Here is a 17,057-nt window from a genome sequence, read left to right as displayed (position 1 = left end):
TCTAATGAACGCCTCAACGTGCACATCAGGCTCAGTCTGCAGCTGCTGAAGCTCCACACAGGGACTGAAGCATGTTTTGTGCCCTTATCAGATTGCCAACACTGGAGGGATGAGAGAAGGAATGAAAACTACTGTTGGTCAAACGAAGCTCCACAGCTGGACTCAAACCAGGGACGCTGCAGTTTATCGTCTGTGTCAGTATTTGGACAACAGAACAGAAACCGTGCAAGTTCCCATCCCCCGAAAGTTAAAGAAATGCATGAATGTCTGCTGTATTTTGAGTTGATCACATGCCATAAAGATAGCAGGAGAAAAGTAGATATCGGTTTGTGTGGTGGCCGACGGGCGATCACTCTGCAACGGCCCAAACGACTTCCATCAGAAGAAACAGGCTGCGAATTCAGAAACACGTGCAAACATCCAAAACAAACGTAACGACAGAAACAAGCTGCAAATGAAAAAAGAAACAAATGCATGAACATCAAACGTGCTGCAGAAATGATGCAAAGTCAAAAACATACGAACCCAGAAAACACGTGCAAAAGAAAAACCCTGCTGCAGGGTGCTCCAGGCCTGTCGGGGGCGCTCAGAGATACAGGTTTATAAGTGACAGGAGAGGGAGGGAGAGGAGGCTGTAAATGTATTGATTTATTGTGTTGTTTGGGCTGTTTGCAGCGCGTCTCCTGCGTTGATCGGTGGACTTGTTGCACTAATAGACGCCTGAGATCTTAAAGACGGCGTGCTCTGTTCTCTGCAGCTCGTTTAAAGTCAGACACGAGGCGTGAATCAGTCACATGATGTTTTTTTCCAGCTGAATGTTCAGATTAATTTGAGGCTGAGCACGGCGGCGGCTGTCAGGACCGTGTTGACTGAGACGTTAATAACACAGAGTTTTAATTTCATAATTGCAGCGCGGGTGGAGGTTAGAGATGAAGTCTTATTGGATTTCTCAGCAGGAAGATGTATGGAATTTAAAGCAGGCGGAGAAGCTTTGTGTCCCTCCAGGTCAGCCGTACAACTCGGCATCATCATTCAATGAACATCATCAACAGGCAACAATTTGTTTATCTGGAATTAGCTTCATACTTGTCTGCAGGCGGTCGGGGCTCGTTGATCCTCCTGTTCTACCTGTGTTTACGTTTGTTACACTCGCTCTGTGCTCTCCTGTTACTTCTTCATGTCTGCAGGTTTTTAAAGCACTTTGATTTCTCTCGATTAAAGTGCTGCTGCCGAGGTTTGAATCCGGTCATTGTTTCTCAGCAGCCTCATTTCACAGCAGCTGTTTGTAAAGTTGCAATGTGAGTTGTGAATACACATCCTCTGTGAGCGACCGGGACGCTCCGATAAAGCCATCTATTGGCCGAGCGGTTTGTCTTCTGACATCCCTTCCTGTCGTTCTCATGTCACACTGCACACGCACATTAAAATGCTTGTCATATCTGTTATTTATTGCAGTTTTTAAACATTAAAGAAACAGGGAAAGACGACCTTCAATGTTTGAACAACCTCACCGACCTCAGCGGATCGATATTTGAACATCAAAGATGAGTTTGGTGACGTGATCGACCTCACGCGTGCAGGGAAAATAAAGATTTGTTAAATTTCCGAATAACTTGCGGCAAGCGATTGAATCTGTGTGAATTCGCAAGAACGCAACATCACAACTTCCTGAAGACAAATATCCATCCATCCATTTCCTTACACTTATCCAGGGTCCGGTTAGCCCAGACGTCCCTCCCCCCAGCAACATTTCCCAGCTCCTCCTGGAGGATCCCGAGGCGTTCCCAGGCCAGGTGGGATACATAATCCCTCCGGCGAGCTCTGGGTCTGCCCGGGGGTCTCCTCCCAGACTGATAAATATGGATCGTAAAAAGACCGTTGCACAAACGACCTGTCGAGCTGCATGTTTGTGGAGACTGTGGACAGACGAGGGAACAGATGAGTCAGCAGAGACAGAAGACAAAGTTCATCTGATTTATTCCAAACCTTGTTCGTGTCTTCAGCAAACTTTAACTACTTGTTATAAATGTTAAAAACATTTGTTTTAAAAACAGGCAGAACATCGTCTGACCGGAGCAGCTTGTTGGAACTCACATCGACGTGTCGTGTGCAACTTCCAGTCACACCTCAGACATTAGCTTCACCAGGAATCAATAAGAATAAATGCCTTCAAACATGTTGCCCATGATGTAAATTTATCATTATATTGTCGTGTCTTATATCGCTCTTCTCCTCAGCAGGGTCGGGTGAAATCTGAGGCCGAGACTCAAAATAAAAAGTATTAAATCAATTTAAAACGTCCCACACGCAGCGGACCTTTTGTTTTCCACTGCTCAACTTTTACACACATATATGTGTGTTTATATTTATTCCTAAAGCACAGCTCTGTTTGTAATAAACATCATAAATAAATGCAGAACTGTGAAAACGCTGCAGAGAATAATAATGACTTTTGTATTTCTGTTTTTAGACCAAAGTTTTCACGTCTTTTTGATCTGTTTTGTTTCCCTCTAACTTTCATTCCCCCCCCGTCCTCTGCATGTTTCTGTGTCCTCTCTGCGGACGGGGACGAGGAGGACGAGGAGGACGAGGTGTTTTCAGGTCGGCTGTGATTCGGGGCCACTTCACATCAAATAACACTGTTTCAAATGAACCGAGCGAAAAGAGGAAACACTCGAGTCTGAACAGCTCCGGCTCGCACAAAAATGGTCAAGTAAAGAGGTCGTTCTTCAAAAAATTACAGTCCTTCAGCCAGCGGACTACTTTTCACACCTCACACACACACGGATCTACCTGTGTGGAAATCAGAACTTATTTTAACACCACTACTTACATAAAATCACACGTTTCACGAGGAGGGCCAAAAAGGAAACCTGAACCGCACACAGGAAGTGACTGCTACACAATCATCGCACAATAAGCAAGAAGACGTGCAAAGTTATAGACGTGCTAGTTGGATTCTGTTTGAGAGAGAGCTAGCAGTTTCCCTTTGTTTCCAGTCTTTATGCTAAGCTAAGCTAACCGTCTGGCTTCTTCTCTACGTGTTCATGCAAGTGAAATTTCCTCACTGCTTTTCTGCGCCTTTTCTTTTTTCTTTTCTTGTTCTTTCATTCTTTACGTCCTTTTATTTATCGCATTAATTTAAGATAATTTGTTTGAAACAGTTATTTCACTGTTTGATTGACATGAGACTCGTATCAATATTCAGCAGTAAAGGGAAAAAGATGGACGTGTACTTTCCAGTGTTAGCTCACTTTGGCCGGACTTCCTGGTTTGTTTGAGGTTTCCTATTTTCGAGCTTGGTCTCCCAAGGCCTTAAGCATATCTGTAAAATACTCTGTTTTTAGTTCTATATAGACATTTATGTTCTGTGTGCGTCAGTATTACCTAAGCAATTATAGAAACTTGAACATTGCATCATGTAGCTGTGCTGAGATTTCTGTGTCTGTCCATCAGTTCATCCTGGTCCAGGCTGGTTTAGCCTCTCTGACTCCTGACTCCTCCTAAAGCTGCGTTTCCTCCAAAAGTACCAAAAACGTTTCTTCCCAGAAGCTTCTGTTCAACGACATGATTGATTCCTCTGACTCGTTGTTTGCTGCATTTCTACTGAGGACCCGTAAAGATTATGCAAATGAGTGCGCTGACGTGTGAAAAGCCTCACCTGTTTTTTCCACTAGGTTACGCTAATGCTAATTATTCTAACCAATAAAAAAGGTCACAGCTGCATAACTTCATTTTAGCTTCTTCACACATCAGCTGCAATTCACAATTAAGGCATTTGATCCCATTGGCTCTGTTTTTAAGCTCACTGGCCTGTACGCAGAGTTGCATAAAAAAAAAATACGTGAGTATATAAATAAAATTTGATTTGATTTTGATTTATACGACCAATCAGAACAATTCAGAGCTACAAGCCCCGCCCCAAAAGTCCTTGTACTTTTGCAGCGCGAGGAACACCGTCAGCACGAGGTTCCTCAGGGCTCAGTACTCGGGCCGCTGCTTTTTATCATATTTTATCTTTATGATTCAGACATTTACATTTTTAAACGAGCTAAAAAAACTTTCTACGCCGATGATACACGACTGTTTCCTCACGCCAAACCTGCTCTTATCTAAACTTAAACTCAACATCAACAAAACAGAATTCATGACGCGACGTCCGGACTTGAGAGGTGTTGATCGGAGAGGAAACAAAACCAGCCTGTAAAACTGTTTCCTGTTATGTCAGGTGTTGTCCGGGAGCAGGGTTTAAAACATGATCACAGTATTTGAGCAGCCTGAGGACGTCTCATGAACACAGCCTCTTCTTATCGTGCAGATCCTCTTTGCTGTTATTTACCGTGATAGAAAATTCTAAACAGCCAGTAATGAGCTCCTGAAACATGTCACAGGGTTTCACCGTCACACCGCGCTGCCAGGACTCGTCTGTGATCTTCGTGTCACTTTGTTTTATTTAAGTTTGTTTGCACGTCTTTAAAGATGCTGTGCGTTTAAGAGCTCATGAATATTTACGTGGATGGTTGCTCTTATTGCCTCGGACACGCTTTGCCCCCGAGCGCTGAGTCTGAGCAACATGTGCACAAAGATGAAAATATTTAATGTTTGTGTTTTCTACTTCAAACTGAGTGTCGGGTCGAGTTAGCTGCTAGCTAGCTTAGCTGTTAGCCGGTTTGCTCTATGACTTTTCTGCATGTAAGAGTCTGACGCTGCAGTGTTCGTGTTACGTCCCTTCTCACCTTTTTCTTGCTTTCCTTCCTGCATTTTATTTTGCAATCTGCTTTATTACTACGTAAGTTTTCCCTTATTGTTTATACTTTTAATCATGCATGTTTGTACTGACGCTGATTGTAAGCCATCTGCCTCGACTGCTTCTTGTTATCTTTAAATGTCCTCAATATATATAGTCCAGAATCAGACGATTATTGACAGGGAAATAATGTCTCCAATGTCAATAAGAAGATAATTTAGTGTAGATGCAAATATGTTTAAATCGCAATGACTGAAGTCAGGAAACAACTTAAACAGACAGAGGAGATATCTGCAGAGCTGTGTGCAGGCTTGTGTGAAAGACGTGTGAGGTAACACCTTCTTCTTCTTCTTCTTCTTCTATTAATACTGACACAAAGGAATGAATCTGGTATTGTTTAAGTTGGAACAAGACGAGTTTATATTTATGACACTGTCAAGTCACCTTAAATGCTTATTGGAGGGTTAAATGTATAATGTATATATGTATACATATATTACATTCTTTGTCCTGGAAGACGAAAACCTCAGATGCTAACAGGGACTAACACTGAACCATTACATACATTAAGAGGAATATTTTGGGCTCTAAATGACTCACAGGAACAAACAGTGTGTGAGTGTCTCCAGACATCGCTCTCTGCAGACACACCAGACTCCATGCAGAAAAACACTGATTTAAGCTCACAGGACACAGGAGTTTGTGTTCTACCGCTGCCTCGATTTGTTAGTTTGTTTGTGTGTCACTTGGGTGATTTAAAAAGTTTGTTTGGATCCTAAATAATATTTTGTAACTAACAGTTTTTATATTTGACCCCATGCTGTGGACAAAAAGGGCAGAGGTTTAAAAATACTGGAGAGCAGCAGCTTTACTACAGACCATGTTTTCCATTCATCTCTCTCTCTCTCTCTCTGTGTTGTGTTGTCATAGCAACAGGCCTCACACAGTGTGGGTTGTACTCAGTCTGAGGAGGCTTTAAAGTCTATATCGTATGCAAATCTGCACTCGGGCATTCATTGAATGTCTATAAAAGCAAAGTCTTGTTCTTAGCATTTACTCCCTCACGCTGTAACGTGGTGGCGGGGGGGTTACTGATGAAAATGTCAGCCTGGATTCTGACAGAGGCAGAGATAGAGGATGGAGGAGCTGATGCGTCACTGTGCAGCGATAAAGAGGCTGCTGTGAGAAGTTCTTTATTCATGCACGAGATAAGGAGACAAAAACAAGACGACGTAGCTGCATTATTGTCGACTGTGTACTCGTGCATTCAAGCCTGAGAGGAGGGCAATATTTCTCTGCTCACAACACACATTAAAGAGCTGACGGAAGATTTCAGATCAGTCAGCGTGTCTGCTCTGGTGCAATCACAAGTCAGTCATGTCTCTGCACAGTATGAAGTCAGACATCAACATCAATGTTCCTCTGCCCGGAAGGCGTGTCACGATTCTCCCAATCCATGATTCCATTCGATTTTCCATTTTAAAAACTTGAAAAATGTTCCAACACTGACAGCTCCGCAATTACACCGTCAGACGATGGAGTCTCACAGGGATGGAGATGCTGGAGGACAAACTGTAATCACATCAACCTGCAGACAGATGCTGGTCCTTCATCTTCAGTGGTAATGTTTGGTTTAATGTGAGAAGCCATTTGTGGAGGCTACAGAGTTTGCAGTTACAACCGGGGAGACTATAAGGGACTACTTTTTTAAGCGGAAGAAGAATAATCATTTAGGAATCAATAAAAACATTTCCAAGTCAAGATATGGATGTCTTTCGTACACAGCCGTGTAATGAATATTTACTTCTGACTCATGAATGCTGAGCTGTGTTCATGGTCGCTCCGTTAATAGGAGCGTCCTGTGTGCGTGTCCGTCCGAGCTGTTCTGGAGCCGTTGTGTCTTTGAACATTAAATCAGAGCAGGCGAACACAAAGCAGCGATGACGGACGGATCAGGACAGAAAAACACGTCTCTGACTTTGATGTTCTGACTCTGTCTGGTGTTTCTGACGCGAGACGCTTTTGATCTCCTGCCTGGAACACTGGCCGGGAGGCAGAACCTCGTGTTGACGCCTGAACACTCAGAGGTGTTTGATAAATCACAAATCTGATGTCGGAGTTTACACGGCAAACGTTTTATTGTGGAAAAAGGAGCTTCTAACACACAGAGTGGAGAGTGTTATCCATCAGTCAAAGCTGTTACAAGTTTCTTCTTTGTGTGTTCTGGTTGATGTTTTAATCATTTCCCTCCATGTTTGTCATTTTCTGACAGTTTTAACCCTCAGGACTTGAAGATGATGAAAACTGCCTTTTAAAACACTTCTGAAACCACAAACTAACACTTCACTTCATACCAAGACTTCTTCTGCTGAAAGTTTGAACCTGAATCTGTTGGCTAACTTAACGTGTTGCATGATGTGGATCCATGTTAAGATCTCAGGAGCTCATTAGCATCCAAACATGCAGCTCTGTTCAATAGAACATCTCTGGTCAATGAGGTGGATTTGTTGACAGAGATGATGCTGGAGTAACACAGGTGTTTTATTCAGGTTGCAAGGAAAGTGTTTGATTGGAGGATAGCATCAGACTGCAGATCTCTGTTCATTAATGCAGAGTCTGACTCCTGTTCGTCTGTCTGCATGTCCGGAACATTAAACTCCTCTTCCGTTCTGTTCTTCAGATGTTTCCTGTGACGAGAGCAGCCCATCACAACGTTTATTCTACATAAGATCTCAACAAGACATCAAACTGACTCTGATTCTCTAACTGAGCCTTTTTACTTTCAGCTCCACGTATTTGAAAGAAATGGACCTAAAGTGAAGCTGATGCTGAGTTGACAAAATCCTGCATTCTCTCTGATGTCCAGCAGGAGGCGAAATGCTCCTCCTCCTCTCCTGATGTATTCCCTCAGTAAACATGTTCCTAATGAGTTTATGGTCTCAGTCTCTAGTTTCAAGTCTTCTTCAACACAGCATGATGTTCATTTAGTCACTGATGCTCCCATTGAGAGTCACACAGACCAGGGAGAGGGGCGGGGTTAGGGCGGGGCTACCTGTGATTGAGCGTTTGGTTGTACTAAAAGTCACTCTGAGGAGTCGGCTGCTAAACATATACATGTTGTTTATTTCCTGTTTATTGCTACATAACATTGCATTCAATTTATTAGCACAGTTAGCATGATTCTGAATGCATTTACCTTAAAGCTAGCACTAATATCAGCTGATAACTTAGAGTTTCCTAACCCCTTGCTCCTCTTAGCTCCGCCCACTTGTTCTTATAAGGTCACTTCTGGCTTTGAGAAAAAGATGTTGAAGGACAAAATGCAAAACTGGAGGCAAACTGACCTGCGAGCAGCGGCTAACTCGCCGAAGGACCAGCCCATCTGATTAATGATGACATGTTAGCTGTTAATCGTCTGCAGAGGTACAGACGGTAACTTTATTAAACTTCTGTGTAAAACAAGTGAATCGATAAGTATGGATGATATAAACGGCTGTTTTCTACACATCCTGCTGAGTGCAGCTTTACTTGCCAGGTGTGCAGGTAAAAATCAGCAGGCTGTATGTCTGTCTCTCCACCTGCAGCCTCAGCACGACTGTTAAAAGCTAAATGTGTCTCTTTGCTTCTTCTGCCTATAGAAACACGATCTGACCCTGGATCAGCAGTACGACTGTGTGACTGTGTGTGTGTGTGCGCGTGTTGCTAACAACAGAAGCTAAACTGTTGACAGCCGTTAGCGGCGGTCGCAGATGTGACTGTTACAGTTTAAAGTGAACACGTTAGCACTGCGTGCGTCTGCACCTGAGGCCATGGAGCTGTGAAACGGAGCTAACGGAGGTTAGACTGCACCGTCGACACAAACGAGTGAAGACAAAGGGAAGACAAACACGTCGTTTTCTCTCTCAAAGCACATTTTCTATTTCATTTCATACAAACAGCCTCACAGCTCCCGCCTCCTCCTCTTCCCCCTCAGCGTCCTGCAGGTTCTTCTTTGAATGTTGTTTTTTTAATAACTTTTGAACTTTGTGTTTGACTCAGAAGAGACTGCTGAAAAAACGCTACAGGAATCCAGCAGTGATTTTAATCCCACTTATAGAGATTCACATGAAAGCATTGCTACAAACATGGTGATCTCATAGACCATGATGCATTGCTGTAGATTAAACTAGCCAACAGATTATAAAGCAGTTAAATGAGCAGAAACATCTTCAGCAGTAAAATGCTAAATAAACATTAACCAGTAGATTTCGGCTTCTTGTTTTTGTTGCAGCCACAAATGAACGACTTCACGACAGCGTTCTGAAAACATTTAAACGTTTTGAATGTTGTTTTGAACATCCACTGTGATGAAACCATCTCTCGTTCTGAGCGACGTGTTTGTCTTCTGACATCACGGTCGATTTCTGTTAGACTCCCAATAAAGTGTAAAGACTGAACTGAAGTCACGAGGCATGAAAGGCTCATTACGCACTGCAGGTGCACATTTAAATACTTTTCATATGTGCAAAGGAGAATTTGCACATTATTACATTTATGCTGTTCTACTCGTTATTTCAGTCGCTGCAGCTGTTTAAACCAACGGATCGGGATTATCATCCTCCTGAAAAGACTGTATGAAAGTGGCTCAGTGTACGACAACATGGATAAATGATCACAAGAAGACATCGAGTGTGGATTCATTATGATGGATTCACTGTACAGAGTCTCCATGGTTTGAGAGACGATCAGCTGTCTGCTTCACTGCAAAAAACGATATCGAAGTGATTTCAGGGACGTAAACGACGGGAATTTACGGAAAAATTCCAGCAACTGAATTTTCTTGAATCTCCGGGAGCACAACATCAGAGAGAGACTGGATGATGTAATCCTCCAAAAACACGATGAACATTAAACATTTTACTGCTCAATGAATATTTTTACTTTCAGTATTTTTCTGTGTGAAAACTGTCAAACTTTTCCTCAGCTAAGGTTTAACATGTGGGACAGATTTTACTGTTCAGTACAGGAGTACTTTTTTACCTCTGCCTACATTCATGAAGCCGTGCATGTTAAAAAAACAGTTTGAACTTTAACACTCGAGAAGTTCTCCCTCTGCACTTTCAGTTTCTGCAGAGTTGCATTAAACAGCACCGCTCCCCTCAGAATAAGAGATAAGGTCAGCGTGTTGTTGGGTAACAACAGGAAGGTTAAAATGTCAGAATCACTGAGAGACTTTCTGCTTTTTCAGATGCATTAAACACTTGAACCTTGAGTCTCTTCTGTGTGGAGAAATATTCAAACTGAGAGCTTTCCAAACTGCAGACTTTAAATTGATCGCAGGATCAACTTGTGCTGCTTCACACGTCCGCTGAGGGTTTGTTAACTCACACGTGGTTTCAGCATCTCCCCCCTCGCCGTCCCTGTGAGGTGATCGGTCTCTTCAGGCGCCTCCCTAAGATTCATAATCAGCCACACGTGTGAGGAACTCCGGAGGTTTCATGAGCAATTAGCTGCACGCCGCTGCGGAGAGGCGGCCACGCTGAGCCGAGTCACTCATCTCACAGACGCGCCATCGCTCAGAGCTGCTCCTCAGCCTCGCTGCTAATGACCTGTGCACTGAGCCTCAGCAAGTCAATCAGTTTGCATGCTAATTGTACACAGAGAGAGAGAGAAGGAGGAGGCGTCTAGAAATGTTTGCTCATCGATTCCTGGCTCATTTCTCTCTGAAAGCTTTGGCAACACGTGTCGACTAAAACTAAATCTTTAATCCTGATTCTGTGTCCAAGAGATGACACGTTAATATAAGTTACTCTTCTTCTTTAAAGAACCGATGTTATCAATGCATTTTTATCGATTTATCATGAAAGTGACGTTCACTGAATCTTTATGTTGGATTACCTGATGATATCTGTTCGTACAGTAGCAACTAAAGCATGACGAGTAAGTGAAAGCATTTGTTTAAAGCAATAATGTTAAAGATTGTCAGGTAAATAAAAGTCTGTTAAATAAAGTCAAGTTCTTTTGCTGAACGGCATCAAATCAGTCGTTGCACCTGTGTGGCACTGATGAAAGCCTTGCATTCGCAATCCAGCTCACTAAAGCGTCTGAATCCAAACAATATGGCCGACACAGCACGACAAAACGAAGCTAGTCAGTGTGACCCATAGGACAAGAGACGTAACAACGTGAAATCCCGGCATTATGACGATCAGGAAACGGGATTTCCACAAATGATAAAAACAGTCAAAGGAGGCGTGGCCACAAAAACGAGGCTTAATATATTATTGAATGCAAACTAAGCATATTGTGCATTCACTAATATAAATATGTTATTTGCCAATTGCATGTCATAACTGTAATTTATAGTAACCTACAAGTGCCACAAGATGGCAGCAGCTACATCTCAGAGTTTAAGAATTAGTGTCCCAGATTCAGCCACAGGGGGGCGCTGCGGAGCTTGTGTCCTGGTCAGACAGAATCTTTGCAGAAGACAAGCAGCACAAGACGGCCTGGACGTGTGGAGTGCAGAGAGTAAACACCTCCTGTTTAATAAACGAGGCATCAATCAAACTTGGATTTCACTCTGCTGCTGACAAACGGCTGCGACCAGCTGATTCCTCTGCAGGGATCGATGAACGAGCTGCACGCTGTGTGAAGTCTCTTAAACCCTGAGCCACGACCCCGCTGCAGTCCGCTGTCCTTCAGAGCCCGGTCAGTCCGGCTGTGACCTCAGAGGTCATAAAGACTAAATGAACTTCCTCCAGTCGGCTGATGAAGACGAGCTGCAGAGAACGAGTCCCAGGAGCAGCTCGCCGGTTATTTACTGTCTGATCATCACTGATCCCAACAAAGCCTCGACAGACTCAGCTCTGTGTGTGTGTGTGTGTGTGTGTGTGTGTGTGTGTGTGTGTGTGTGTGTGTGTGTACTCACCGTATAGCGTGGTCCATGCGTGACACGGTGAGATACGCTGCCAGGTTGGCCGTGTACGACGAACACACGATGAGTGTGAAGAGCCACCAGCTGCCCATGACGATCCTGAGAGCCACCGAGCCGACCACACCGTCCCCACCTGCACACACACACACACACACACACACACACACACACACACACACACACACAGGTGATTACTCAAACTCTCACACATGTACGAGTGTTCTCAGGCTGCATGTTGCCCTGCGTCAGATCACACAGGTGTTAATGGTCACATGCTGCAGGGATCAAACCTGCGAACTCTCTGTTACAGGTTTGCTCTGAGTGACCAGGAAGCCACCTGGCGCCTGGTCCAAGCGGCAGGTGAGCGCGGTGCTTTATCACAGCGAGCAGAGCGGCTGCACGGTGCAATCTAATCACAACCCGTTAGGCCTAAAAGGTTTCCCAGGCAACCTGCCAGACCATAATAGATGCAGCTGGGTGCCTCTGCTGTGTGTGTGCGTGTGTGTGTGTGTGTGTTCATGCTGCAGTGTGTTTGTTAAAATGTGTGGATCCTCGCGTGCACATGCATGTGTGTGTGTGTATGTGGACATGGTCACGGTGTGTTTGTCCTTGTATCTTTGTGGGGACACATGAGAGGTTTAGACCTCGAGTTCGAGGACAGCTTTGAAAAATGAGGACGTTTAATAATCAAATATTTTGAAAATAGAGTACAATGTAATTTCAAACAAGGATTATTATTAAGGTCATAAACAACGGCGACACTGAGGAAGGAAAGACAGAAAGTTTGGGGAATTTCAAGAGAACGTTTGACTTGGGGAAGGTTGTTTATTGACATATCAGAGGGCACTGTGAAAAAGATTTAAAAGAGGAGGATGTTTATCAGGAAGTCATTCCTTTAAAATGTTTTGGAAAAGTCAGGTCTTTTAAAAGAATGGACTAGGGATGCACGATATTATCGGCACGTTATCGGTATCGGCCGATAATGGCTTAAAAATGAACTATCGAATATCGGCCAACACGCCGACATCCGCCGATATATTTAACCGATAAAATAATGGGCTGCTGCATACTTGATTAAATGCCCGACCTCGGCGCAGCGTGATGACGTCACGTGTGTCTACCTGCAGCATGAGAGAGTTAGAAGCCAAATGTCCGTGGTGTGGAAGTTTTTCAAAGTGTCCGAAATAGACAGCAAAGCTGCTGTTTGCAATGACTGCTCAGCTCCGGTGATGCGAGGAGGAGCCAAGGCAAAGTCTGTCAACACTGCAAACTTGATTAACCATCTCAAGACCCGTCACCCCGACCGTTGTAACACATGTGATAAGAGTATCACCATCATACTGTACGCTAATTCCAATACAGAAGAGAGTTGATGATCTCTGAAATTAGGTGCGCAGGAAAAAAATATCGGTATCGGTAATCGGCTAAATGAGTTGTAAAATATCGGCATATCGGATATCGGCAAAAAATCCAATATCGTGCATCCCTAGAATGGACCATTTTGGAATCGAAGGACATTTTTGAACAATGTGGGCAGATTTGGGCAGTCAGGGTAATATCTTGATTATAAGAGGGCAAATAAAAACATCAAAGACTGGGACATTTTGGAGAGATCATTGCAAACATTCATGGTCGATATGTGTGCTTCACATATTGTCTTGGAAGAAGTTTCTCCACTAGTCGGCTGATGTGTCAGGTCCTGCAAGGGAACATTCTGAAAATGTTTGTGGAAAACAATGACATCACCAGAAAGTTATGTTTATGAAACGTGAGGACATTTGTAGAAGAGTGAGGAAGTATGTTTTGGAATATTCAGAGGAAGTGGGAACATTTGTGCGCACACACATGCTGTCTGTTTTCTTTTCGGCACACAGCTTGTCATCACGCCCTCCTATTGGAACAGATTCTTCCAGATGCAGACTTCCCAGAAAGTTCCCAGAATCCTTTGCAAACTGAGGCAGTGTAACATGAATCAATATGCTCACAAATAATCATGAAAGAAATAATGTCATTGGTTCTAGCCTCTTAAACCCGCCCCTTATTTAGTAAATGGTTGTGATTGGCCTGACCTGAATCAGGACGCATCTCGTGGCGAATAAATCACCTGGCTCGCAGGCTGGAGCTACAGAGCGGTTATACATGAACATTAAAAGTTAAGTCTGCAGCGACCTCACAGAGAAGCTCCAGCTGTAAATGGCTGAAGACAGACACAAACACATCTTCATCAAACATTGATTTACAAAGCTTCACACACATTAAGAAGCCCAAGTTCATTATTTCACAGTGAGATTTCCTGGAGCTCGGCTCTGTAATCTAATCCTCCTCCTAATTCATTTAAGCACTTTAAAGTTTCATGCCCCTGAATCTGCTTCTGTTAAATATTTCAGACGCTACAAATCCTCCTGTGGTTATTGTTTCCCTCTTCTGTTGCCGTGTAATCCGTGTAACAGCTCGAAATTAAAACTCCCCAAAATCAAACAGAAACCCGTCTTTACAAAGCAGATAATCTTCTTTCTGCTGCGATCAGCCGTGATTGATTTCTGCCAAACAGCTGAGCTGCTAAACTGTGAGAACATTTGAACAAAGCAGCGTTTCTCGTTGAGCTTACAGCTGGTGTTTGTTTCCAGAGGGAGGACCAGCGCGAGAGCAGGAAACCAGCTCAGTGTGTGAACAGCAGGAATCAAACCAGTGAACTGAGCGGATGCAGCAGTAACTTCCACTTTTAGAAGTCCAACTTAAAGAGCCGATAAGTGACTTTTTAGGACACTTAGGAAAAGTAGAACTCCACAACAAGATGAATGTGTTTGTAAGGAGCTGCTTGTTTACACATCCAGCAGACGCACAGAAACATTAGCATTCATTGTCCGTCTGATGGATGTGAATCCAATACTCAGCCAAGAGACCTAAAGAGGCCGAAAGAGTTCAAACCTTTGTGGGTTCTTCACATTACAGACTGAATCAAGCTAAAGCTAACATTAAACCTTCATGGTTGCTTCTGAGACACAAGCACACACATTTTTCAGACTGAGAAGCGTGAGTCAAAAAGCACGATGGCTTTGGCCTGTGTACAAGAAGTGGACGAAGTCTTTCTGAAGATCATTATGAAGCTACGAGTTTTTTGGCCGTCGCCTCATGTTGTATGGAGCCACAAGTCATCGTATTTTGACGAGAGGAAAGGGGTGCAGAGGAGCGAGGGGTTATCAGCCACCGTTAGCCCTAGCCTAGCTGAGATGCTATGTTTGGTTGGAGAACAATGGTTTGCTAGTAAGCATTCCCCGAAAGGCCTGCACGCTTCTTCATAGATTAACCGTGAAAATCTGCAGGCCAAAGTTAAGGCCACTCTCACCTTGCTGCACGAACGCTCCGTAAACGATCCAGATGGCGCTGTGCAGAGTGCCCGACCCCATGCCATTGGAGGGCTGGCCTGGTGGTGCATTCTGGGAGGAGGAGGAGCGCAGCGCCTGCAGCCGGTTGAGCAGGAAGATGAGCACTCCCACCACAGGGATGGCGGCGGCGATGCAGGCCCAGACGGCGAGGTCAAAGGGCGCGAAGAGAGAGAAGATGTTGATCTTCTCTTCAGGTTTCCGCAGCAGGATGCCGACGCTGTAGTCCAGGTAACGCTTGCTGAAGTCGACCACGTTCTCGCGCTCAGGTGTGATGGTGATGGCCGACACGGCCAGGTCGGCTCTCTGGAGGAGGAAGCAGAGGCAGACGGGTCGGCCGATCAATAATTTGTGTGTGTTGCTCTTAAATCACGTTGAGTGACCAGGAGGGACAAAACATGAGGTTGAATATCAGCTGGTGTTTGAGTGATCTTAAAGACAAACTCTCAGTTTGAACTGGAGCTCTTTATTGGAGCTAAAAATAAACTCTAATTTTACCTTGTTGATGAGATCACCAATCATGCCGTTCCACGAGCCGTTGGGTAGCTGCGATCCATATTTACTGTCTGCCACCTGGAGGAAAGATTGATAAAGTTTAGTGAGTTTCTGCCACCAGGTCAGGACCTCATTCCACCCAAGAAAACAGCCTGAAACCAAAATCTGTGAACATACAAATCAAAACGGGGAAAATAAAACAGAAGCTGTTATTCGTTCAGCGCTCGTGCTTCAACGTGCCTCAAGACGTACAGGCTGAGAGTCGACAGTCTTGAGAGGAGTGTTGTGAAAGCTCGTCAATCACATCCACATACGAATCATACAGAGTCAGAAGGGTAAAAACTCACAGAGCGACCTCTGCCGCAGCTCACACCAACAAACCAACCAGTCAGGAAACACACGTGACGACGTAGCACGCCACGAGTTTATGCACTTTGCAGGGGAAGCTGCAGCTCATACTACAGTTAAAAAGGAACTTTAAACACTTTTGCATTAGAGTCATCTGATCTGACAAGCTCTTCAGTCCGTCTCACCTGGTAGATCTCATATTTGAAGCCCAGGATCTTGGCGAGGGCGTCCAGCACGTCGATGGAGAAGCCTTTGTATCTCTTGGGCTGCCCCAGGATGTTCTCTGCCACCATAACGAACGGATCCTCCTGCAGAGAGAGAGAGACACAGAGAGGGAGAGAGAGAGGCGGGGACGTGAGAGAGGATAAAAGCCTCTGAGCTGAAGAAAAAGTTACTTTGACAAACTGCAGCTTCAACCAGAAACCACAGAACAACAAAGACAGTTTGATGCTCTTTATTCAGCCGGAGAGAAGAAACCAAGTGTTTGAGCTGAAACTGAAAGGGACGCAAACAAGTCGGGATGAAACGACTCGACGTCCACACAGACAGCGGAGCGCTGACATGGAAAATAAAACTCTGTTGTGTTCAGAAACATGATATCAAATGTGTAACGAGCAAATGTGGTGCCACTTGTTCTTATTGTGTCTGATTGAATGCAGGAGACGATTGTGCATCATAAGCGTACGTTACAGCTCGCGCTCCAAACAGTTCACTGATGTTAGAAACTTATTGCAGTTAAATGATGCACCTTATTGTCTTCATCGTACTCACTGTGCTTTTTATCTGACATGTAAATCAAATTAAATGTGAGCTCGGAACAGTTAAAGAAATGAAGCTTGTTTTTATTTAAAGTGTAACCTGATTCATGCTGTGAGCATCCGGCTCGCTAACAGGAAGACTCTTTAGTATCTTCCGTCCTAAATATTAGTTCTGTAAAAGTTTAAGTCAACATGCAACATACTTTGAAATCCGACCTTCACTCGTCTTTAATTGTTTATAACCAACACATAATAATCAATTCCAGGATGTAAATAAGCCTTTCAAAGTCTTCAAGAACTTCCTCCTAGTGCATTTGCCTTTTGGATTAAAGGTTATCTCTTTGCACACCTGTATCCGGACAGATGCCGAGGAGAAGAAGTAATAATTGAAACTGTGAAAGAGTCTTCAT

The 17,057-nt window shown here is 44.0% G+C and overlaps 1 protein-coding gene across 2 annotated transcripts in view; it reads right to left on the bottom strand.

Annotated features, from left to right (window-relative positions):
• grid1b (glutamate receptor, ionotropic, delta 1b) overlaps positions 1 to 17,057 on the bottom strand; it is a 483,632-nt gene that overhangs the window by 24,021 nt on the left and 442,554 nt on the right. For both annotated transcript variants that reach the window (XM_069664590.1, XM_069664591.1), the window contains exons 10-13: positions 16,075 to 16,197; positions 15,545 to 15,619; positions 15,010 to 15,352; positions 11,658 to 11,796 (exon numbers count right to left, since the gene is read on the bottom strand). In XM_069664590.1, coding sequence (XP_069520691.1) covers positions 11,658 to 11,796; positions 15,010 to 15,352; positions 15,545 to 15,619; positions 16,075 to 16,197 — 680 coding nt within the window. The remainder of the gene's footprint in view (positions 1 to 11,657; positions 11,797 to 15,009; positions 15,353 to 15,544; positions 15,620 to 16,074; positions 16,198 to 17,057) is intronic.

This window comes from Semicossyphus pulcher, unplaced genomic scaffold (assembly GCF_022749685.1).
Source record: "Semicossyphus pulcher isolate SPU_LCO1_2020_fin unplaced genomic scaffold, fSemPul1.0.p SCAF_16, whole genome shotgun sequence".
Classification (NCBI taxonomy): domain Eukaryota; kingdom Metazoa; phylum Chordata; class Actinopteri; order Labriformes; family Labridae; genus Semicossyphus; species Semicossyphus pulcher.
Note: the sequence above shows the minus strand (reverse complement) of the source record. Positions and strands in the feature narration are given on the sequence as shown.